This window comes from Leptopilina heterotoma, unplaced genomic scaffold, assembly GCF_015476425.1.
Source record: "Leptopilina heterotoma isolate Lh14 unplaced genomic scaffold, ASM1547642v1 Lhet_11, whole genome shotgun sequence".
Lineage (NCBI taxonomy): Eukaryota > Metazoa > Arthropoda > Insecta > Hymenoptera > Figitidae > Leptopilina > Leptopilina heterotoma.
Window position 1 is genome coordinate 732,315 of NW_025110829.1, and position 26,905 is coordinate 759,219.

Consider the following 26,905-nt stretch of genomic DNA (forward strand, 5'->3'; position numbering starts at 1 on the left):
TAACCATTTCTATAAAATAATTAATTAAAAAAATTAATATTTTTAGTAATAAATAATAATAATAAATAAAATAATTATTAAATAAATGAATTTATTATTTAATAAAATTTAATAAAATTTTTTTTTTTTATTATTGGTTTTTTAATGGCAGCGAATAATGTGTTGCCAATTATTGGCATCGGCGTGGACATCCCACGATTTTACCATTAGTGGTCCATTATTGGGTGCCAATAATAAACCTAGAGAAAACAAATGGCTCCCAATATTGGACCATTAATGCACCAATGGTAGACTAATGGCTATTTCCCATTGGGACCAGTCGAGCAGCAGTGAGCGCCTCTGGGCCTGTCACTGCTACCAGACTGGTATTAGCGCATGCGTTAAACCTCTAGGCGAGTTCTTCTTCCCGGCTCCTCAAGCGTTAAAGAACAATTGCTATACCTCTGTTACTATGTAACTAAGAAGTAATTGCTACAGTTGCTAAGAAACAATGATTAAACGAAGCGACAGTTGCTAAAAAGAAATTGATACACAGCAACGAGAAATTCCTAAGAAATTATTGATATTGAACACTTTCTAAACAACAAACAACAATTGATAAAAAATATTTACCCCTAAAAAACAGTTGCTTCAAAGCAATTGGTGAACAATTGCTAAATAAGAAATTATTACTAAATAAACATCAACAAAATTTTTAAGAAGCAATTGTTAAGCAATAATTTTTATAAAACAATTTCTAAACAACAAACAATTGCTAAACCATTGTTGAAAAATTTTTTCCTGTAATTATTTTTTTGGCGTTTATCAATTCCCATGTAGAAATTTCAACTTAGTACTGACCAGACACTGGGAAGTTTTTCTACATACTGGCCAGTGACTGGCAAGTAATTGACCAGTAACTGGACAGTTTTTTTGCTCAAAATTTAGAATAAAACGCATGTGGGATCGAACCCCAGACCTAGGAGACAACGCATATGAGTTACCACACAGCCACGGTGACTAAATGGTCATTTATTTAAGTTAAGATAGATATGGTACATGAAAAATCATCAATTTTTGTAAAAGAGAAACGAGCTGAAATCAAATCGCAAGTTCATAAATTCTATGAGTACTCCCTTTACATCGAAAGCGATAATGAAGCACAAATGTCGAAACTCTCCAAGGAACTAATGATAAGTCTCGGGGAGAGAGAAACTTAAGTCATAATTTTATCTGACACTGAACTCATTAGTAGTTTTACTGGCCCTCTAAAATAGTTATTACTTTATCAATTATCGACTCTACACTTGTTCTCCTAGAAATCGTATTTTCAATTTGAAAGACATTGTTCAAGGTTTTCAAATTAATTTACCTGATTATTATATCTATTCGAGTTAAAACAATAGTTTATTTAAATAGGGTTTCAAATACAAATACGAATTTATACCTTCTATTTTAGTACAAAACATTTAAATTTATATCAATAGGATTTTCCTCACTTGACTTGATACCTATAGTTGCTATTTTAATTATTAAAAATTGTTTAAACAAATTATTCCTATTTACCAACTTACAATCTATTTATTATTAATAACAATTATTTTTATTTGCCAACTTATTAGTGCCCACATATTTAAATTGTTTGAAAAACATAATTTTATGTTTCAATGAACTGAAATTGCATTTAATGAAAACTAAATTGAAAGAAAATTTATATAATTCAACAATTAATTTAAATAAATAAAAAATTTTAAAATGAATTATGTAGATAAAAACATAATCAAGAATCGATTAAAATATTTATTAATAAATTTGTTTTGATGAATAAAAATTAGGATTTATTAAATTTGGATCAATTGAAAATTGATATAGAATTTTAAGGAACTTGAAATTTTTATTCCATTGAAATTTGAATCGAATAAAATTTAATTAATTTTAAATTTAAATAAATTGTTATTTACAAACTGTAATTTCCATTATATATTGAAATTAGAATAAGATGAATATAGGTATTTGGAAAAGATTAAAATTTGCATAAATTGGATATCGTATCAATTGAAGTGAAGATTAATTGAAGTAAAAATTATTTTAAGTGAAGATTAATTAGAATTAAAATAAATCTAGATTTCGATTTATTGTACAATTATAATTTTTTAATCAATACCGTATGTAATTTAAAAAAAGGTTTATAGAAATTTTTGATTAATTATGATTTATTTCGATGAAAATTTTTAAAATTTATAAAATCAAAAATCTAATGAAAATATGAAAAAAGGGAAAAGTTGTTAAAATATAGGTATTAAAATAGTGAATAAGTAACATTAAATTGTTGAAACAATTGTTGGAATAATAATTTTATAATAACATTTTTCAATAACAGATGAAATAAATTTAAACGAATCTCTTAATCTATTTACGTCTTATTTGTATTAAATAATCCAAAGACAAATTTTAAATAGAAATATGTATAGAACATTTATTTATAGAAATAATATATAATAATAATAATAATAATTATTATTATTATTATTATTATTTTTTGTAGTCGGAAGTGGAAAATCTGCGAATTCAGATACCTGGGTAATGAATTCCAGGTTATGTGGGGGTGACCGCTCTTGTTCTGGTCTACCCACTAAAAACCACTCCCGTCTTAATTTGGGACACTTGATCCACCTGCGGAACTACCGTCAGGCCTTCAACTTCGCAAATGGTGGTCCCCTTGTCCTACTCCTTAACTGGGCCTTAATCCGCTCTAGCTTTGTGGGAACGTGGGTGGGAGGAAAACTAAATGATTTCCTCCCCCCCACACTCACACACAGCTGAGCACTGGACTCCTCCGGTCAACATCGTCTTCCGTCTCTTGCCGCTCTTGTTCTGGCATTATTTCCTCCTTGTCCTTGACAAAGTCTTCTTTGCTTCCTCGAAGGCAGTTCTGAAGACCTTGCAACCTCCTGATCCGGCGACATGCTGGATATTCTCCTTCTCGCCGAACTTTGCCTGGCATAAGAAGCAGCATGGGCTCTTCTTACAATCTGCTGACTTATGGCCAGCTTCTCCGCACTTGAAGCACGCAGCTGACCTATCTACACCTTGGCAATCTCTACCTAGATGGCCATAGTCAAGGCACTTATGACACCTTGTGACCATAGTTCTGCTTCTTATCTTGCAGGAGACGAACCCAATCTTTATGTGCCCAATTTTCTCCAGCTTATCAGCGTCTTCCTGATTGGTGACCACGACAGCGAGCTTTACTCCTCGCTTGTTTGGTCCTAGAACCGTCACCTTCCTACTTCCTGCTGGTACAGTAGAAATTTTCTCCAGGGCACACAGTACGTCATCTTTTTCTGTAAGGGCATCCATATCGCGGATTTCAAACGTAGTTCGCCGGTCCGCCATCTGCACCTTACCCAGATCGCCGATCACCTTTGTCACCTCTTCGGTGAACAACTTCTTGTTTGAAGACCCCCCAATTTTAATGAGCAGGTCTCCCTTTTTAGTGGGTAAAGCTCCCACAACCCTTGTCTGACTGGCCTCCAGGTCAGCCTCTTTTCGAACTTTCGCCAGCACTTCGGCGAAAATAGCTCCTTCAGCCACTTTGACGACCACTGTGGCTCTTCCCTTCTTAACTGGATTTGGCTTTGGTGCCGGTTTGGTCTCGTTACCTTTGGACCTTCTAGAAGGTCCCTCCTCCCTCTTCTTTTTTGGGTCCTTCGTACTCTCAGGATCACTTCTCTTCCGCTTCTGAGACTCCAGGACAACGTTTTTAAGCATTACTGCATTAAAACGGTCACGTCTCATTCTTCGATCCTTTCGTGCATCCTCTGACCAGGCTAACCCCTAGTAGAACTTCTCATCTTTTCTGGACGCTGCTGCGTGCTTCTCCTTCACATCCCGTATGAGCGATGTTATGCTTCTAAGTCCATCCTTAATTGTCCTATTGACATTCTTCTGGACTTCGCAGGACTTCAGCATCTTGCTGACCTCTTCTTCCATTTCTAGAATGCTTGCTGCCTCTTCCGCCCGCAGCTTCACGCATTCATCTCGATGTTCATTGCAGCTAGCAATGTCAATCGCAGAAGCATTACTGAATACAGAAATGCAGCTGGCTTGACTCTTCACGCTGCTCGTACTCCCTCGTCTCTCCGCCCTGTCCACGATGATCTGTGGCACTCCCAACGCGTTGTTGCCCTCCTGCATCCTTGGGCCACTGGCCACCGTCCCCACGCTATGCGCTTGACGATCCGAACCAGTGAGGGATTTAGCCGTAGCATTACCCCGCAGGTACTCTTCCTCGTTTTTACAATCGCTCATGATGGATGCCCCAGGTAGAACAAAAGTTCCAATTAGAACAAAAGTTCCAACCGGGCACGGAATTATTATTATTTTTTTATTATTATTATTTTATTATTATTATTATTATTATTATTTTTTTGTTTTTTTTTGCTTAGGGACTTTTGGGAAATCTGCCTACAGATACCTTGGATTCCGCACTCCAAGGTTATGTGGGGTTGGTGTGATAAAACAAAAGGAGATAAAAAAAAGAAAAATAAATATATAAAATAGTAAATTTAATAAACTGGCGACCTACTGCCAGCCCGACCCACTAAAACCCGTAACCCTTCTTTTGGAGCCCTTTACCCTCCCTCGGAACTGTCGTAAGACTTTAGCCTTCGAGGGTGGCGCTCCAATTCTGTCGCTAATGCGACTTTCTGCTTTTCTCTGCGGTCATCCTGCGTTAATAGTTAAAAATTCAAAACTATTTCAATATAAAAGCGGAATTAACAGCACAACAATAATAAAAAAGAAATGTTTAATTAAGTGTAAACAGTCAAAAGATAAAATTGCAAACGGATATAATAAAAAAAAAATAAAAAAAAAAAAAAACGCGTATATAATATTAAAAACATAAAACGGAATAAATTAAAATTGTATAAGGACAAATAAATCACAAAATAAATTAATAAAAGACAAACAAAACAAATTAAAAGCTGTTTAAATTACGCTTTTTTGGCGGCCGTCGAGATCTTTCCTCGACATAACCGAGATTATGAAGTTCTCGACTTGCCGCCAATTCTCTTCTGACTGGGTCATCAGCGATACCATGTTCTCCGGTGTAACTTGACTGTTTACACCTTCGAACATGGCCCGCCTCTCCAAGTCCCATTTCTTGCATGAGAAGAGGGTGTGCTCCGCGTTGTCCTCAGGGAACTGGCAATATGCACACACCTCGTTCTCGCGTAATTTAAAGCGACACAGGTACGAGTTGAAACACCCGTGACCTGTGAACGCCTGAGTCATATAATAGGAAACCTGACCGTGTTTCCTATTTATCCAGGTGGCGAGTGCCGGGATAAGGCGATAAGTCCATCGACCTTTTTCCTCACCATCCCATCTTTCCTGCCATCTTTCTATGAGCCTGTGCCTCGCTTCTTTGCGGATCAGGCCCTTGCTTGGTCTTATTTCCTCATCTAAGGAACTGCTTTCTTTAGAAAAGAGAAACATTTCTTCCCTTTCCCTCGCCAAAAGATCTGCTGTATAAATAATTCGAAATTAAATTTGTAGAAATTCGAAATGATATTCAAATAAAAAATTGCTAATAAAATTTATAAGAAATGGAATTTTAAAAAATTCCATAATAAAAAGTTCCATTTAGTAACACAGGAAACAGTATTGTAAAATTATAAACATTTAGTGCACTTCGAAAACTGTTTTTGATATCAAAATTGAAGCGAAATATTTTACTATTAAAACTAGTAATTTCTCCGTGGCATTATAGGTATATAAACATAAATTGAATTTCCTTAGTGTCATAAGCGATCGTAATTTCCGACGACCATAATCCAGTTAGTTGTTTGTATTACAACAGGTTGCTATAACCATTTAATGAATTTCTTTTTGCTTGGCATTTTCTCCTCTCGGAGCCAAAATACACTCTTCAACTTTTTTTAGCCTAGAGAGCGTAAACATTATTATTCATAGTTTCATGAATTTTCATCAATTTATACAAGATTGCCCTTTACTTTCCAAATACATATATATACGTATATCTGCGTAACATTTTATATCCTGTTAATAATTCATCCTTCTTGTTTATCTCAATATCGCGAACAAATATATAAATTATTATTAAACACTGACAACAAAAATTTTCACACAAATACAATATTTTTTCAGTTTAATTATTCAACTCGCTCTTCTAATTATCCATCTTATCTATCTATATATCTGTTATTGTTATTAATCAGTACTTAGTAGTATTTATTTATCAGTAATTATTGATAATTAGTAACTAGCTTTTTGCTTTTAAATTGGTACAATTTGCTAATAAATAATAAGTTCTGCTAATTTATTAGTAAAATTTACTAATTCGAAAGCAAAAACTCAATCATTAATTCAAATTAGTAAATATTCTCAGTTTACTAATTCAAATTTAGAGAGTATATTTTAGAGATTTTAATTATTCCTTTTTTATTTTATTAGTTATTTATTATTCGCTGATTACGAATATGAAGTCAGATTTTTAAAATTCAAAATGGCGGATTAAATATGGCTGACAGAAAAAATTGAAAATCAATCGGATTTGCTCGAAACTTGTTACTTGAGGATTTTTGAGGATTTCTGGTTGCGAATATGATTCTAATATTTCAAAATAACTCCAAAAACCCCGGAGTAATAAGTTTCAAGCAAATTTTTAATTTTTTCGTCAGCCATATTAGATGGGCCATTTTGAATCTTTAAAATGAACTTCAGATTCGTAATCAGTGACATCAAAAACCTTTGATTAACAATTTTGAAGCAAATTCTATCAGTGTAAAAAATACGTCAAAAAGCGTTGTTGCCTTTTTGCGACCAAAAGCTGACCCGAATTTGTAGACCTTTGTTTTTAGCATCATAAATTCACAAATTCAATTTTCAAAATGACAAAAAAGGAGAAAAAACCCTTTTTTTTAAATTTAAAAATGAAAATTTGTCATTTTCATTTTAATAGTGGGTTTGTGTATTGCAAAATCTGTGAAAACGATCCTGAGATAACGAGTGAAGAAATGCAATGAGGACAATTTACGAACCTGTTACATTTTTACATAACCGCCTTTAGATAAAAGAAGAGAGGAAGAGTGACGGGAAGAAATCTCATGCATATGCATGCCCTTTCCTCCTATATATATTTCGCGCAAAGATTTCTGTGTATTATTTTACATAATACTTACTTGTCTTTTCGAAATTTCAATGAATAATAAAAAATACTGTTTCCTCAGAGACAAGAGATGAAGTCACACATATATATTGTAACCACACAGTATGAAAAGAGAGAGAGAGAGAGAACTCTTTTAGAAAGTGCACAGCAATCATCATGAGCATGAAAATTGCTTTCATGGTTTATTACAAACCTTAAGAATTAAAAAGCCCCTCGATTTGTAATTAGAAAACTGTTTGATTAAAAAAATGATTTAAATTAAATATCGCGGAACAATCTTAATTAAATCTTAATTATTTATGAATCTTAAAAAGCGTGTGTACTTCCCTAGATTATTTATCTGAAAAGTTACAGTTAAAATTTCAAATGAATCCGTCAAAAATTGAGTGAGTTACAGTGTACGCAGTTTTGAAAAAACGCATTTGAAATTTCAGGATGCATTTACTATATGACATATTTAAAATAGCGACTTAAGGTCATGTTATTCAGTGGTCACGTGCCCCATATACTTTACTATGGAAAAACATCACACTGAATAACATGGCCTTAACAATTTTTTCACTTTTACTTTGATATTCCAGCAGCACATAACCACTGCTTTATATTTATGCTTTAAATTTTGTATTATAATTAAACTGATTTGTACCCCCAAAAATTATCAACAAACTACAATATGTTTAAAATTTTAAATTATCATGTAAAAAGTTACATATCATTCTTATGTACCATTTAGTACAATATTAAAAATTGAAAAAAAATCTTTTGCTGGGTAGTATAACCCCTTAACTTTTTACCCATTGCACATAGAAAGATGCACTTTTTTCTAATTTTGCAATATTCGGACCTACTTATATTAACCAATAAATTTTAAATGTCAAATCACTATTTTAGCAATTGTTTAAACAAATAATTGTTGTTATTTAGTAACTTTTTTCTATTGCACTTAGAAAGACGCAATTTTTTTCTAGTTAATAAATAACAAACTAACAACAATAAACATTTGTTAAAATATCGATTTGACATTTAATATTTATCGGTTATGATAAGCAGCTCCATAAATTTCAAAATTAGAAAAAACTGGGTTTTTTTAGGTGCAATGGGTAAAAAGTTAATATTGTGATTTAAGGTTAAACGCAAGTAAAAATGCAATAGTATATTAAGCAACAAGAGGATAAAGACAGCCATTTCTTTACGGTGATTTTTGTGACACGAGTGGAGGTCAAGGGTGCCCCGAGATCTCCACTCGTGTCACAAAAATCATCGTAAAGAAATTGGCTGCCTTGATTCTCGTGTTACTTACGATATTTTTTATTCCTAATGCACAAAAGTGGCGATTTCAGATAGCAGATTTTTTTTAACATGCAAATAGAAAATCAATTCAGGGTAAAAAATACCCTGCCTTACGCTTGCCGGGTTAAAAAAAAGGATTAAAAAAAGTAACCGACCAAAAAAAGCGTTTTCTACATAAAATCAATAATTACAGCAAAACTCACGTATGCTTTGAAGAAATGTAAGTATAAAAAAAAACTTTTATATTCTAAAAAAATTAAAAGATCTCTTTTTTCATATGAAAATAAAAATTTATATAGGGGAGAGTGGGGCAAACCGGACCCCCTAACGGTTTTTTGACTCTTCTGACAAAACGAATCAACCGATTTCATTTTTCGATGGCTTGTTTGAAAGATCATTTAATTGCGCAACTTTTTCCCAGAGACACCTATACTTTATCTTTTATTGTTTAGTTGCTGTGTTAACTTTAAAAAATTTTGCAAACGGTCCGGTTTGCCCCACCCCCTGGGACCCCCCCATGGGCAATCCGGACCGTTTAGTTTTTTATTTATAATATTGCATTTACATAATCTACAATAATAAAAAACATAAAGAATCATGTAAACAATGGTTGTAGTAATGAAAATAATAATACGGGATTGAATTTTAATTAAATAAATATTTTTTTTAATAAAAAAATTAAAATGTTTGTCATTATCACAGAAACAATATTAAAGAGTGCAATTCTCATTGGAATACAATTATTTTTCATTGTAAGTAAATATTTTAATAAAAGAAACATTTTAATTAAACAAAATTTTTATGAAACTAATTCAATGGAAATATCCTACGGCTGGTTTGCCCCACAGGCCCATTTTGAGAATAAATGTTTGTCAAAAAGAAACGCTTTGCAAATTCATCAAAATTTTTGGTGGTAAATATTCCTGAGGTGTGTACCTTCAGAACCTAAGACCTAATATTTGAAAACATTACACGATTTACTCAGAATTTCCTTAAGAAAAAATTCGTAAAAGTGTAGAAAAAAACTAAGAAAAAAACTTTTCCTCCCTTTGTCGCACAAACGTAAGCTAAAACTGTCAGATTGAAAAAATAAGGTATACTAAACATGGTTGTTTTAAATTTGTAAACAACACTTTTTCCGATTTCGCCATTTCGAAAATATTGAGGGGGGTCCGGTTTGCCCCACTCTCCCCTACCTAAAATAGTTTTCTCTCAACTCATCTCCGTAAGCACATATACATATATTAACGTTTTCAAATAAAATCGAAACCATTACATATCATGAACAAAAATACGTCATATTTTTATATGTCATATTCCCTCTTTCTGTACAATAATAATTTTTTTTTTACTTTTTCCATCATAAATTTTCACATTTTGCAAATAAAGCACAAAAATAACGAAAAAAAGTTATCTAAATCAAAAGGTAAAGTTATCAATTTTACGCCTATTCAGATTTATTAAATTGAAAAAAGATTTTTATCATCACTCATATACGTACCTATACTAAATACCTTATTTTATACGCCATTAACCGGAAATGATAAAAACAAACACAAATAATTTTAATACCCCAAAGAGCGCTAAATTTTTCATTAAAAAAGACAAACAATACAAGGTATTATTATCATTCACAAAATAAAGAATAGCTGTATGTATATGATTAAAATTTTCTTTCTAATGGGATGTGTACGATTACGGGATACACATGCGCATACACATTTTTTTTGTTTTTATAATGGGACATGACTGTCATGTGGACCGTAAAATTTATATTAAAAATGAGGAAAAATTGAAATTGGGCCACACGTCATTTTTATATGAAATCGATAAAAAGTGCTTTTGTACTTATGTATATACTTCCGCTCTCTATATATTAATGAGGCACTAAAACTTTTATAGTTAAAGGCCCCTTAAATTTGGTTATTTGAAGAATACGAGCCCCCAAGGCCATCGTTTAAAATCAAAGTGTAATAGTTATACGCAGGAAACTGTATAAAAGGGCATATAATATATTATACAGTGTACATACGAACGTTGATAAGAAATTTATTTCACGACGATGCATTATACGTGAAATTTACATTCAAAAATTTATACATAGAAATATTTTCGTTTAATTTGCTACGATATTTTGAGAAAATATATTCTATTTTCACTTTTTCTTGTGTAAAAAAATTTCGGGGCAGTCTTGTGTCCAGTTATTGACAAAACTAGATGTATCTGGACGGTCTAACTGTATTCTATGATTATATGGGATTTATCTGGACGGTCCACACAGTACTGTTCGACTATTGTAATCATTAACAGATAATTTTTTTCCGTGTAGTAATATTTTCCTAACGAAATAGTTAATGGTAACTAATTATTAGTTTTTCCCAGTAAAATTTAATTACCGGCTATTTCCCGGTTGGTAGACACCCTATCAAATGTATTAGCAGAAACTAAAACCCGTCGAAGACGGGTCCGACAGCTAGTTTAATACAAAATAAGCCTGTGAAGTTGGCTAAACTACTTTCTTGAAAATGAATTGTAAATATGTCATTAACTACTAGTGCACATTTACTACTAATTTTGTACTATATTGACGAATTTAATGTTATTCCTGGATTAAAATATCCAAAACCTATTAAAAATATCCAAAGTTGGTTTAATAAATAATAAATAAAATAAAAAACGGTATATTATGATTAAAAATAACTTTTTTTTATTGTTTCAGTTATCGGAAGACATAGGATATGTGCTTTACTCGGCGCTAGGTAGTTTCTACATCCCCTCGTGCATTATGGTCTTTGTCTACATACGCATTTATTTTGCTGCAAAAGCTCGAGCGAGACGTGGAATCCGGAAGCAGCCTCGTCCACGACCTACGATACAACTCGAGTCACAGGATATCCGACAGACGAGTTTCACTCAAAGCACACCACCAACTGGCACAAGAAAAATGCCGAGTTCAACCATGGAAAACGTGGCGACAATCGAAAATCAGCCAGTTCAAATTCCAATTGTCACCTGTGACTTTGCCAGTGACGTAAGCACTTCCGAGGCTGATCCCGGCGGAAGCATTGCCATGGAGGAAAAAGATACGCTTAAGGTAAGGGGCCATCCACATATTCCATCACACTCTAAATGTGACAGAATGTGACAGGGGGGTAATCACGCATTTGTGATGTCACATGTTTTACAAAGCATAATACATATTTTTTTAATACTTAAGCGTATTTATTAAATTTTTTAATCAATAATAATTATAATAAATTTATATTGTTTGGAATAGCGTTTTAAAAGAAAAAAAATTATATTGAAAAACTTAACAACATTTTTGTTAATATATTAAAAAAAATTAATAATTTAATTACCCACAGTGGGATAAAAAGACAAAATTTGGTTCAAATTAACTTTTAGACCACAATTTTCACACAAATTAAAAATTCTTTTCCCCCTAACTTAAAACTAAATTCTAAAGAGAGACCTGTTAGAATCGATTTTTAAAATTTTTAATGTTAACGTGAGGTGTAAAAATGATTTTTTAAACTTTTCAATATATTCTTAATAAACATTTTTTTATATACTCAATATTGCATACATCTTATATCAGATGGTGTGTAAGTAGGAGTAATAAAAGTGATATTAAGATTACAAATTGTGTTTGAAATTAGCACAATTTTAATTATTGGTAATATTATTCGCCACTTTATCATTTTATCATACAAAACTTTATTACCCTAAATCAAGAAAATAGATGTTTACGTTCCCAACCGGCCGTCGTATGAACTGTCTCGCAAAGTATTTTGATGCGCAAGTCTCACCAAAATTATATTCTTTTTCGCGCCAAGACGCGAGACTCGTGACGATTGAAGGGAGATTCGTTCTTCTTGTAAAGTAACCAGTGAACTAGTCACACGCATTTACAAATTTGTCTTTACAAATAAAACCATATTTCTCATATTGAGAAAACGTGCAGCAACAGAAGAAGTCTTCTTTTTTGAGTTCTACCTGTCCTGACGCCGTACGATTTAATTCGAGAAAAAATACATGGTCCTTCGAGCCGGATTAAATAAAAAATAATCACGCTTTGATCATCGCCATGTTGGAGCTGTTCATCGTTACGGCTACGTGGGTACAGCAAAGCATCAGCGTCTAGTTTTTGGAGCCTACAAGGGGCATTCTTCCATCTTTCGAAACCGGAGATTATCAACTGCCAGTCCTCTTCAATTTCGCAATATTGTAAAATTGTAAATGGTAAATTGCTGTCTGTGTCATGATTCTTGTTATTTTCTTTATATTTTGTGTGATTTTAATCTCATTTAAAATTTGCATTGTCGAAAATTAAAATAAAGTCAAAATGTCTTTAAGCATTGAATCACTTAAACAAAAAAGAAAAATAATTAAAGGGAACTTAACGCGTTTTAGAACTTTTTTGAGTGCTTTCAAAGTTGACGAGGACGAAATCGAAGAATTAAAAGCTAGAGTAGAAAAAGCTAATACATTTTTAGACAATTTTGTCGAGATTGAAAACGAAATTCTTGAATTAGAGAATTGTGAAGAGCAATATGTCTTGAAAACGGAATCCTTTGGGAAGTCCTTTTATGCCGCGATCGGTTTTGCGAATAATTTAATTAAAAGAAAACTTAACATTCCGTCTCAGGGCTCGCTTTCAAATGAATCGACAAATGTCGGCAATGATATTCGTGCTCAATCGCCAAGTTATTCATTTCAAAACCAAGTAAAATTACCAACTATAAGCATTCCCACCTTTTCGGGGGCATATGAACAGTGGCTTAATTTCCGGGACACTTACAAATCGCTGATTCACGATCACGCGGTACTCTCGAAAATTGAAAAATTTCACTACTTGCGCTCAGCATTAACCGGGGAAGCCGCGGATCAAATCCAATCATTAGAAACTACCGAAGTAAATTATAACATAGCTTAGGATTTATTGCAGGAGAGGTACGAAAATAAAAATTTAATAATTGGAAGTCATCTTGACGCGATTTTTGATATACCTCCTTTGGAGGAGGAATCATATTCTGGCCTTCGCCAATTATATGCCACTGTAGAAAAGCATTTGCGTTTATTAAAAGCGTTAGGACTGTCTGTTGATTCCTGGGACGCTATAATTATATATATAATCACGTCAAAATTAGACTCTATCACACTCAGGGATTGGAAGGGGATAAATTATGCTAATGAAATCCCCACTCTCAAAGAAATGCTAAAATTTTTAAATGATCGATGTCAAGTTCTCCAAAGCATAAAAAAGGATAATGTTAAGTCAAATAAAAATTCAATTCCGAGTGCTAAGCGCATGCGTCATTCCACCAAAACTCTCCTTACTACTAATGGCGAAAATTGTTCCTTTTGCAAGGGTTCTCACCAAATCAAATCTTGTTCCGATTTTCTCAAATTTCCTAAAAATGAACGAATACAAGAAGCAAGAAAGCTTCATCTTTGTCTAAATTGTTTAAAGGCGGGACATAAAACTCGGGATTGTAGAAGCAAGTTATCATGTAATATATGCAATAAACGTCATAATTCCATATTGCACTTGGAATTCGGTACAGAGCAAACTGCAAGCCCATCTCCCCAAATAACTGCATCAAACATTGTAGCAGTGTGCAATTTGAACGAAATGCGTAAGAAAATCTTATTAGCAACTGCGATTATAAAAGACAGTAATGGAAAGGGAAAAATGTGTGAAGCGCGCGCGCTGCTTGACTCCGCCTCTCAATCAAATTTCGTAACCCAAGAGCTCTGTGACAGACTACAGCTGACCACAAGGCCGGTACATATCGGTGTTTCCGGGATAGGTACAGGAGTGACTAAGATAAACAAACGCGTGACTGTCAATATCCATTCAAGATTAAATTCCTTTAAAGCTAATTTGTCCTGTCTTGTTCTACCGCTCATCACTTCAAATATACCAGGAACGACATTTGATTGTAAAAATATGAATATTCCTGATGATTTGCCTTTGGCCGACCCTGATTTTAATGAATCCGCGCAAGTAGACATGTTGATCGGTGCATCCTTGTTCTGGGAGTTATTAAGCCAAGGTCAAATTCGTTTAGGACATGATTTACCATTAATGCAAAAACCCCATTTAGGTTGGATTCTTTCTGGTCCAATAATGATTCCAAAAAATAGTTCGCAAAATGAATTGTGCCATTTTAGTATGGATACTGCTCTCGATCGTCAACTGCGCGAATTTTGGGAAGTCGAGGAAAAATTCTTAGAATCGAAACCGATGACGTCATCGGAAGAACTTTGTGAAACAAATTTTAGAGAAAATACTTTTCGTACGCCTAATGGTCAGTTTGTTGTCTCTATTCCATTTGTGTCAAAAGGGGACAATATCTTGGGCGATTCTAGGGAAATTGCAATTAAAAAATTCCATTCGTTAGAGAGAAGGCTTGCAAAGGATAGTTTTTTAAAAAAGAAATATGAAGAATTTATGCAGGAATATATTGATCTTGGACATATGTCAAAAATTAGTGATAAGAATAACACTGTTTTAGCGTATTATATTCCTCACCATCCCGTTCTTAGAATAACGCCATCTGTTCTTAAGTTTCGTGTTGTCTTCAATGCTTCGTCAGAGACAACAAATGGAAAATCTTTAAATGATGTTGAATTGGTGGGACCTACAATTCAAAGGGCCATAGTTGCTATTCTTTTGTGTTTTAGAAAATATACTTTTGCATTTTCGGCCGATATAGTCAAATAGTATCTCATGGTTTTAATAAATAAAAATGATCGGAATTTTCAACGCATTTTTTGGCGATCGGATCCATCACTCCCTCTCGATTGTTTCGAATTAAATACGGTCACTTATGGCACCGCTTCGGCTTCTTTTTTAGCCATAAGGTGCCTTAGTGAATTGGCTAAAATAAATAGGGAAGATCACCCATTGATTAGTGATATCATCATGAACTGTTTTTCGGTGGATGATGTGTTGTCTGGCTCGGACAATTTCGAGGAACTAATTCACATTCAACGTGAATTAACGCGCATATTGGCTTCTGGAGGTTTTGAACTTCGAAAATGGTCCTCGAATAATAAAGAGTTTCTGAAAATAATCTGTGATAATCCCAATGAATGTGAAAATCTTATTATTACTTCGGTGGAGGATTTCAAGGAACTAGGATTGGCTTGGAATCAAGAAACGGATAATTTGTCCTTCTGTGTGGATCTTAAAATTAAAGGTTCACAAATTACGAAACGTCAAGTTCTCTCGTGCATGGCACAAATTTTCGATCCCTTAGGTTTAATTACCCCAATTACAACGAATGTGAAGGTTATTATGCAACGATTATGGCAATTGGGATTAGCATGGGACGAAGCAATACCATTGGATCTTAGAACGAAGTGGTTATCAATAAAAAAAAAATTTAGTAGTCTTAGCACAATTCGCATTCCTGGACACGTGATTTGTCAAAATCCTATTCGCATTGCACTACATGGTTTCTGTGACGTTTCCGAAGCAGCATATGGTGCTTGCGTATATATACGTTCAAGTGATGCTGCTTCAAATGTCACAGTCAGATTGCTCACTTCTAAAAGGCGAGTTGCTCCTCTGAAAAAATTATCGATTCCAAGGCTTGAATTATGCGGTGCGATGACCTTGAGTTAGCTGATAATAAAGGTTCGAGATTCTCTAAACGTAACTTTCGATGCTCAGTATTTTTGGACGGATAGCACAGTAGCGTTGGCATGGATTAAGGGTTGTCCGAGCAGGTAGAAAACTTTTGTGTCCAACAGAGTTGCCGAAATACAGGGAAATACTGATATTTCAAATTGGTATCACGTAAGCGGTATTGAGAATCCTGCAGATTTTTTGTTGCGCGGTGTAGATCCAACGAGATTAATAAATGAAAAATTATGGTGGCATGGTCCAAATTGGTTGACTTTGCCAAATGAAAGCTGGCCGTTGAACGACAAAATTATTAACGAAGATTCAATTCCAGAACAATAAATCGAGACTTTGTTTACTGTCTCGGAGACAAGGGTGGATTTTATCGATTGGTTCTATAGTTTTGCAAAATTGCGTCGTATAACAGCTTATTGTTTGAGATTTATAAAAAATTCAATCGCTAGTAAGGAAAATAGAAAGCAGGGATTTTTAAACGCCAGTAAAATAAATGCATCATCTCTCATTTTAATAAAGATAGCTCAAGGGGAGGAATTTTCGCGTGAAATCATGACCTTGAATCAAGGTCATGAATTAAATAATAAGAGTAAATTGCTGTCCTTGAGTCCGTTTTTGAAAGATGGTATTTTGAGAGTGGGTGGTCGCCTAAAGAATTCTAATTATGATTTTAATAAAAAGCACCCAATATTATTGCCCAGAGGTCATAAAATAACAAAACTTATAATAAAACATGAACATGAGCGATTATTGCATGCCGGGCCTCAGGCGGTTCTAGCGTCGATTAGAAATTTATATTGGCCAATAAATGGCAAAACTCAGATTAGGCAGGTAATTGGCAAGTGCTATAATTGTTTCCGGGCAAAACCAAAATCTATAACAACTTTTATGGGAGATTTACCAGAATCTCAAGTAACTCCAAGTCGTCCTTTCCTGCAATGTGGGGTGGATTACGCGGGTCCTTTTTTAATAAAGGATCGAAAGTTACGCGGATCAAAAATGATAAAATGTTATATATGCCTGTTCATCTGCTTCGCGACAAGGGCAATTCACATAGAACTCGTGAGCGACTTATCGTTAGAAGCTTTTAAGTAGAGTCTACATTCCATGGTACGCGAACGTGAACGTGTACGCGAACGTATGACGTCACAATGTTATTCAAATGGATGACGTCAGCACGTCAACGTTCGCGTTCATGCAATGTAGACTCTACTTTATAGCAGCCTTGAGACGATTCACATCTCGTCGTGGTAAGGCCGCGAATATGTATTCCGACAATGGCACTAATTTTGTCGGGGCAGAGAAGGAACTCTCGGAGCTTTTTAGTTTTATAGAATCGAATAAAGTATTAATGAACAAACAAACTAGCGATGAGGGCATTCAATGGCACTTTATTCCCCCTCGAGCACCGCATTTCGGCGGATTGTGGGAGGCGGGAATCAAGTCCACTAAAACGCATTTAAAAGGGTGTTAATGGATTCTCACTTAACTTATGAGGAGTTTAACACGGTTCTCATTCAGATAGAGGGTTGCCTGAATTCCCGTCCAATAAGTCCTTTATCTGAGGATCCAAATGACCTACAATCCCTTACCCCCGCACATTTCCTGATAGGAGAGTCATTATCATCGGTGCCTGATCCGGACCTATTAAATCTGCCTGAAAATCGTCTTTCCATATTTCAAAGACAGCAACAGATGGTCCAGCATTTTTGGAAGAGGTGGAGCAGCGAATATCTGTCAGGGCTCCAGGCTAGATGGAAGTGGAATAAAAAGGATCTACAGCCAATTAAATTGGATGATCTGGTCGGATGATAACATCGAGGCAGACAACGATAAAAAGCGCGGTTCCCATGCGATTTCGCGCTATTGCAATATACATTTAATTTTTGAAAAATGTGAAACTTTTTTGCGCTTCATTAATTTTTAAACATAGTTTAATGTTTATATAAACTTTTGAACAAATATAATTTATTTTATACTAAACTAGTCACTATTTTTGCGCGCTACGCACGCCCCTTTTCTTTCTGCTATTAAAAATGGAACACCGAAAAGTTTCTAATATTACTCTAAAGATACACACATAGTTATTAAAAACATTTTATCTTTAAAGGATTAAATTTTATTTTAAATTTTGTGTACCTATTCCCTTTTTGAAAAATATTTTCTGGTAATATAACATTATCATCTGCATAATTTAATTCACCATTGACAACTTTAAGTAAAAAATCTACAAATTCCGTTTCTTGTGGTAAAGCTCTCGTATTATCTTTTAATGTGTATTTTTTGAAATATTTCTATAGTTTACTATTTTTTATTGATAAATTTACTATTTCTGATTTAGTACCCCGTTCTTTAATTGGTAAAGTTTGTCGAAAATCTCCGCCTAGAATTACAATTTTACCACCAAAAGGTTCGTTGGAATAGATAATCCATAATTTCTAAAGCATATTTTGGAGCCATTGGTGCTTCATACCAAATAAAAACATCTATATTTTTAAAAAGAGGCCTTCTAAAGATTGAACTTTAATGTTTGAATATGAATCGCTGTATAATGGAACGGGTAAGCCTAAAACTTTATGAACAGTTTTTCCATTAGGAAGCAGAGTCGCAGCTATACCTGTAAATGCCATGTTGCAAACATTTATTCCTTTACTTTTTAACAATTGCCATAGAACCATCAAAAGAAGAATCCTTTAGGGCATCAAGTACATAATCAACTACAAGTTTTTGTTTTACATTTAATTTAGCATAATTCTGTTCTCCTATGTTAATATGTTCTGCAATATTTATATCATTAACTTGTTGAGTAAAAATTTCATCTTGTATATCTAATAACCCCTTAAAGTCAGTTAAATTATATCCTTTGTTAAATAACATTGTTTTAATATTTCTACAACCCCTTTGTTCAGCTTTAATGTCGTTTATTTTTTAATAATCTTCTGAAATTTGACCCTTAAATTGTTCCCATATATAGTTTATCCGGATGTACAGGATGACATTGAATTAAAATTATTGTGAATAATTGGCGAAGTGAATGAGGCATCATTCATAATGCAGCTTCTTCGATTGTCCTATTCCACTCACTATCATCTTCTACAAGTCCAAATGCCAAACAAGCAGTTATAAAAGATACATTCTTTCCTATACTTTTACTTTACGAATTCTTTGTTTCCATTCAAGAGATTTTGTTACCCATGTATAATGCTCTGGTATATTGGAATAATAATACTTTTGAGCATTACTATCTCGTTGGTTAAGTTTAAAATAATCCAAAAGTTTTGTATTTAAATCGAAAGAAATGCCGTTACTATCTTTTTCTTTTCGAATAATAACATTCTGTTCATTTGGCAAATGTATTGGTAAGCGATTAACTCTACGACTCTTTTTTTCTAAAGGTTTACTTAGAATTCTCCAAACTGCCTCAACTGGACCAACATATCTATTTTCCTCATAATGATGTATTTCATTATGATTAACAGTTACCTCACCATTCGCATTTGTAATAACAATAGATGCATCATCATGCCCTTTGAGAATATATTTATATAAATATTTAACAGACTTGATACTCGAAACTATTTCTACATTAATATGTCAATTAAATATTTCTAAAAGTTTAGGGAAATACGGAACAACATTAGAATTATCAACAATAAATCCATTTAGTCGTTCATACGCTTTATTATTATTTCTTCGACGACAATGAACATAGCAATTTTCTTCAATTGTAGTTTCTTCTTGGTAACTTTTTGGAAATTTTTTTAAACATTTCCCATCAATTAAACACTAATCTTCACAAGGTCCGTGAATATTATTTTGCATTATTATTTTATATAAAATAGGATTGATATTTTCATCAGGAATTTCTGCAGAAATATAACGATCAACACTTTCAACTGTTAATATTTTAGAATTTTCTTTCAAACATAACTAACAAATAAATGTGTGGCAATCCTCGCTTTTAAAATTCAATAACATAAACATAAAATTTGACTTCTCCAAATAATTTATTATCAACAATAGGTTTTAGTAAATGTTTAACTTTTAATGCGAAAACCCTAGTTACTATATCAGGTCTATCAGCAGCAGTTTGATAGGGGAATAAATTTTCCTGTATCTATTTCTAATTTGGATTACACGTCATTGCGATAAATAAATCTGGTCTACCATGACGAGCAACAATAGCCATCGAATCCTGATATTGTTGCATTATATTGCGCGGTGATCCTATAAAAGTAGAAGGCAATATAAGCGTTTTTCACACGTGTACATCATTTTCAAACACATGATTGTGTAAATAATCCATCAGTCCTTTATATCTTTCACTTCCTACTTGAGCATGATTATTTGCACAAAATCTTAATCTATCTTTTTCTATTTTTACATCATTTTCAACCACCCACTGTTAAAACAATCTACCTCCATATAAAAATTTATTAAATTCTTTATCTCTTACAGCAATTTGGTATTTAATGTAGGCAGACCTAGAAATAGTATAATTTCTAATTCTGTAATCACTATCACTACGAATCATATTAATATTATAACCCTTATTTCCAAGTGGATAAAATATGGGATAAATCCATGGTTCAACATTCGGATCTAAATTACTAACCAATTTTAATTCCTTTGTAGATTTATTATAAACCGTTTCATAAGATTCTGGTATTTCTCCTTCAGAGTTTGTATTAAAAATTGCAGCAACTTGATTAAAACTTTGATAATTGTATCTATTTTTATTAAAGCCTTTTTTCAACGTGAACAATATTAATTGTAACTCAGGAATTTCTTCATTAATTGTCTTGCTAATTCAGCATCTATTTGAATTACCTCTGACATCATCATGTGAGATTTTGTGTATGCATTAGAATTTCTCATAATATTTTCTATAGATTTTAAGCCGTCTTTATCCAAATTTTCGTTACTTTTTAATCTGTATCTGATTGGTTTCTCTGGGTCATAAATAAATAATTGACTAAAACATGGATCCTAACCTTTATCCGGATATAAAGCACTATTAATTATTTGATAGTAAATTTGACCTTGAATTTTGTAACAGAATGGTCCTCTTCTTCTCCCATTAAAATTAATTACATTAGCATTTAAAGATAAAAAAGAATTATTTTACAGCCTTATATTCTTTTTAAAATGATCTGATTTTTTTCGAAACTATTCTAACAAAAGCTTTAATTCATCTGGATATTGTATTAAAGTTAACACAACACTTCCATGACTACATCAGTCATTAAAACTAAATTTTTTACCAGCAACTTTTTCATCTTTAAAATGTTTAGCTTGACAATGTGTGCAGTAATTATTTTTCGGACCTAGATAATTTTCAACATTCAATTCATTTTGAATTTGATGCTTTAATACTCCTTCACAATAATTTCTTTGACATCGAGTATTCTTTGTTTTTGACAAAGAACTTGTATCACTATTTTTATTTTTTAATTTAAGTTTCTCAGCATATTCTATTTTGGATTCGACTTGAAGTTTTTTCTTAGTTGAAGTGTGTTTTTCACTTAATAATTTATGTTATCAATTATACGTCTTAACTTTTGCCTCTCACGATAACTTTTTTGAATTTTAGCTCTACTTTGTTTAAGTGTTGTTGATGCAGTATTTCCTTCATTTATTTCATTTATTATTCTCGAGAAAGAAATTTCTTTCTTAATAGAGTTTTTAGAAATGTTTGATTCTCCATACTGAAGTTGAATAACTTTTTCATTTAAAAGGCACTTTCACTCATACACAACTATGCAAGATCTACTATTAGAAAGTTGTACAGAGGAAAATTTACATAAACTATTGCTTTCGAACATTAACATTAAATGATTTCTAATATTACAATAAAAGTAATTGACAGAGTGGGGTAGAATATTAAAAAACAACGATGTTGCAAATGTTATTGCATATAATCCATAAGAAAGACTGTATTCAGGTTGTTAATCAACAGTTGTGAAAACTACTGGTGGTTTAAAAGGATATAATCTAATTAAATAATCTCTTTGATCATGATTTAAACATTTTTTATTAAGACTATCAAAAATGTAAAGGCTTATTCCATTATAATAAGTACAAATCCAATGACCAGATTTATTAGATCCACTAAAAAGTATTTGAATGTGCTGCTTACTTTTCTCGATTGGAACTATCAAATCAATTGTTTGCAAACACAAAGTATTTTGCATATTATAAAAAAAATTTGATTGTTTTCCCAATAGCTTTTGAAATTCATACATATGATCATTATTTAGCATTGCTCCTTCAGTGACAACAATACTTAAATCATGAGTAGTCGAATTACCAGTTTCTTCTTTGTTAGACATTGTTCTTTTATTTTATAAAATTTACTTATATCAAAGAATTATAATTTTAAAAATACTAATATTACATTAGAATTTTAACATCAAGTTTTATACATTTAATTATAAATTTTATAATTTCCTTTTCTCCAATGTTACCAAATTTTACCTCTTATAGAAAAAAACAACAAATTTACAATTCTCTCCGTATTCAAAACTTTCAAATTTTTCCTTCTATCAAATATAATCAATGTCCAATTTTGTCTTTCATCCAATTTAACTAATTTCCAATTTTGTCTCTTATCCAATATTTAACCAATTTCCAATTTCTCCTTTTATCCAATTTAACCAATTTCCAGCTTTGTTTTTATCCAATATAACCAATTTCTAATTTTTCCTTTTATCCAATTTAACTAATTTCCAGCTTTGTTTTTATCCAATATAATCAATTTCCAATTTTTCCTTTAATCCAATTTAAACAATTTTCAGCTTTGTTTTTATCCAATAGAACCAATTTCCAACTTTTCCTTTAATCCAATATAACCAATTTCTAATTTTGCCTTTTATCCAATTACAGACGATTTCCAAATTATAACAAAATTTTTAATTTATTAATAAACATCAAAAAAATTATAACAAATTTTTTAACTTTATTAATAATTAACATCAAAAACAAAACACAACTCAATTAATTATTTAATGATTGAACAAATTAGGAAAACAGTATCTTAATGTAATTCTATTATTATTTACTATTCACTTATTATCACTAATTATATTCACTAATACTTACTATTCACAAAATCACTATTTACTAATTCACGAAGTATTCACTAATAATTCACTTATTTAACTTTATATTCACTTACATATAGTAAGTGAATTCACCAGTGAATTAAAAAGTTTTTTAAATCTAATTTTCGTTGAAGACACGTAGAACGTGTCCCAAAGAAAATAATCTAGGAATATGATTTTTAAATAAAAAAAAATATTCGTTCTTATATTTAGGTGCAAGGCCCTAAACGTGCGTGTCCTTTTTGTACTCGTAGATTGATTTTGAGGCCAATATATATTATATTATATATATATATACGCATCTGTATTAGACCCTACGAAGGATTACCACAAGCAATACGAACCCTTGAACAATAGCCTTTGTAAATAAGGGACCCAGGTAATAATATTTTCTTTCTTCCTTCATCGCAAGGAAAACTATAGATAAAAGTCAATATATATATATATATATATATATATATATATATATATATATATATATATATATATATATATATATATATATATATATAAATATATATAATTATATACTTTTATAATTGAAACACAAAAGGTAACGTCTGGGTAACGGCGCCAGTAACGCCGGCTCTGGTTTCTCTCTTTCTATAAAGGCAATATAAATAAGAATGTCTCTCTTCACCTGATTTGCATATCTACTCGTTTCATATTAAGGATTTTTTATACAAATAAAAAAAGAAAAACTGAAAATGTGATTTTTGTATAGAATTATTGATTTCTTTAATAAATAGATAATAGATTGAAACTTCTGAGAAAAATGTATCCCAATTTAAAAAAAGAAAGAGCAAAATCGTTCAGTTGGTTTAAGTGTTAGAGCAACTTTTCCGAATTTGAAAAGTTGGTATCAATTCTGGTGTGAGCAATTGCTGCCGCGTGTCGCTGGATTCCCCCACTCCGCCCACCTAAGGAAGGTAAAATCTCGCACACACATTTACCTCTATTTTAAACAACTAAATACTGCAGTATGGATTCCATAATTTTTTTTGGTAATAGTGTAGTTAAAAATCTTTATATTTTTAATCGTAACATTTTATTTATTAATATTTTTTAATTTTTTTAAAACAAATATAAATATTTTTAACTACACTATCACCAAAAAAATTCTGGAATCCAAACTGCAGTATTTAGTTGTTTAAAATAGAGGTAAATGTGTGTGCGAGATTTTATCCAGCGACACGCGGCAGCAATCGCTCACACCAGAATTGATACCAACTTTTCAAATTCGGAAAAGTTGCTCTAACTTTTAAACCAACTGAACGATTTTGCTCTTTCTTTTTTTAAATTGGGATACATTTTTCTCAGAAGTTTCAATCTATTATCTATTTATTAAAGAAATCAATAATTCTATACAAAAATCACATTTTCAGTTTTTCAAAGATTACAGCTTGTAATATATAGTTTCTTTTGCCGTATGGCTTTTTTAATTAAAATTTTTTATAAGCAACTGTAGCGTTATAAATAAATAAATGCTAACAAACAAAATTAATAGATTGTTTCAAAATTATCAAATTTGATCAGATTCTTTTAAAACTTGTTACTTGGGGGTTCTTGGGTCGATGATAACGAATCTGAAATCACTTTTTAGAAATTGGAAACGACGGATCCAATATGGCTGATAGTTTTTAAAATTTGATTAGGTTCGTTTAAATCTTATTATTCGGGGGTTAATAGGGTCGCTGATTCTGACCATTTTTTATGTCTAAAAAATGATTTCACCCCCACAGCACCGAAACTTTCCTAAAATTTTATTAAATATTTACTTGAAATATTCGGCATATTTAACTAAAAAGTTTAGTGAAAATTGTGTAAAGATTTAAATGTCCCGATTAAATAAATGTTCAGGAAAGTTTCGCGCAAAACATTTATTTAATCGAGACATTTAAATCTTGTAAATCTTGTAAAACATTGAAAATGACGATTTTTTAAAAATATCTAAATAAAATATTGTCCATATGACTTTTGAAAAACCTTACGCTTTTTAAAATTTTAACATCATTCAAAAAAAGAAAGAAAAAAATTTTAGTTTCTATACATTTTATGTTTTAAACTGTTTTTTAGTTACCTGACAATGGGTGGTCTCTCAATTTTGACCGGTAGCGTATAATATTAGTAAAGATATCATAAAAGTTATAATAAACTGATAAAAAAATTTGTAGTGTTTTTACTTTGTAATTTACATATTATGAACACAATTAGTGAAATAATTTTGCATAATTGTTGTGTTCTTAAATTAAGATTTTCTTTTGTCACAAATGATTAGGATTGGGCGCGCGACGTGCGCCGTTTTGATTCTAGTATGACTAAAAAAAGTTTGTTTCTTTTATACATTTACTTCAGCTTATTGAGATTAAACTTTCTTTTAATGAAATTCATGATTTGCGATAATTTTTGCTTAACCCCTTAACTGTTTGGGAAAAATACAACATGATTGTCCCAAAATGCCCAGCGGAATCTGATACTCTTTCAAATAGTATAATATATTTAAATTATAACTAATTATTCAGTTATTTTCTAAAATGGGTCAAATTTTCTCAAAAAAAATCAAAGTTGATCATAGGTCTTTTAATTTTTGTAAAACTTGGTATAAAGGTAGTGTTTTATGACAGAAGATTTTAGGAAAAAAAGATTTTTAAAAATTTTCAAAATTGTGGATTTTACCGGGCATTAAACATTAATGCACATTTTTTTGAAAAACGAATAACTTTTATCTACTTAGTTAGAATTTGTTTATTTTTTTAGGTATTATTTATTGGTTTATACATCTGTCTTCAGCCTTACATACTTGGCTATACAAGTGTTTCTCTTACAATTTCTCTTTACAAATATTTCTTATTATTCATTTTCTAATACTAAGTTTTGCGCCTACAGAGCGACTTGAAAATTAGGAGTACTCGCATTTGCCCGGACCACCCGTCTAATACTTACCATTGGTCCTTAAACGACAGCCAAGCGAGGCATCTATCCGACGGAGCTAATCTGTCGGTTTTATTTTTTAGGTAATAATAGTTGATTATCTAGCAATTTAAAATGCAATATTAAAGAAAAAAAATCCAAAATTTGCCCGGGAAAAAAGTCAAAAAAAATTTTGATTTCATTTTTTGGGGCATAAGCACCCCTTCTATTTTTTGTAACTATAATATTTGGATTTATTATCTTCTCCAGAATTTTTTGCAAAAAATAATCCTTGGAGACTTTAAAACTAACCGAAATATCGAATTTTTTGTCTCGAGGTGCACAGATATCGATCTCGCGTAAACACGCCTCTGAGATGTGCACCAAACGTTTTTAAGCATAAATTTTCGCATTGTAATATTTTTTTGTTGATTTTTAGTAAAAAGGATGGTTTAAAAATCAAGTTTTGCAATTATAAATTTGTTTTTAAACAATTTTGAATTTTCTCAAGTGTACCAATGTCAAAATTGCAAGTTGTTAGATCGTGCTAATATTTTCCCAGTATTTAGAACTATGAATGAGTACTTAAAACCACCAAGTAATTATGAAATTTTATAAAAAATTGTAGGGGGGAGGGGGTTGCAGATTTTAGATTCGTATAAACAGTGAGTTTTATAAAAAATCGTAGCTTTTATATAATAAAGAAAAAAAAATTGAGATCTATGTTTTTGGTAGGTTTTTTTCAGCTCTTTCAAATAGTGAGAATTTTTTTTCAAA

General features: G+C 31.8%; 1 protein-coding gene across 1 annotated transcript in view; it reads left to right on the forward strand.

Moving 5' to 3' along the window:
• Positions 1 to 10,209: 10,209 nt before the first annotated feature.
• The window catches only part of LOC122503723 (alpha-2B adrenergic receptor-like), a 38,608-nt gene continuing 21,912 nt past the window's right edge, over positions 10,210 to 26,905 (forward strand). Inside the window, exons 1-2 of the mRNA XM_043614388.1 lie at positions 10,210 to 10,227; positions 11,184 to 11,558. Of these exons, the coding sequence (XP_043470323.1) occupies positions 10,210 to 10,227; positions 11,184 to 11,558 (393 nt within the window). The remainder of the gene's footprint in view (positions 10,228 to 11,183; positions 11,559 to 26,905) is intronic.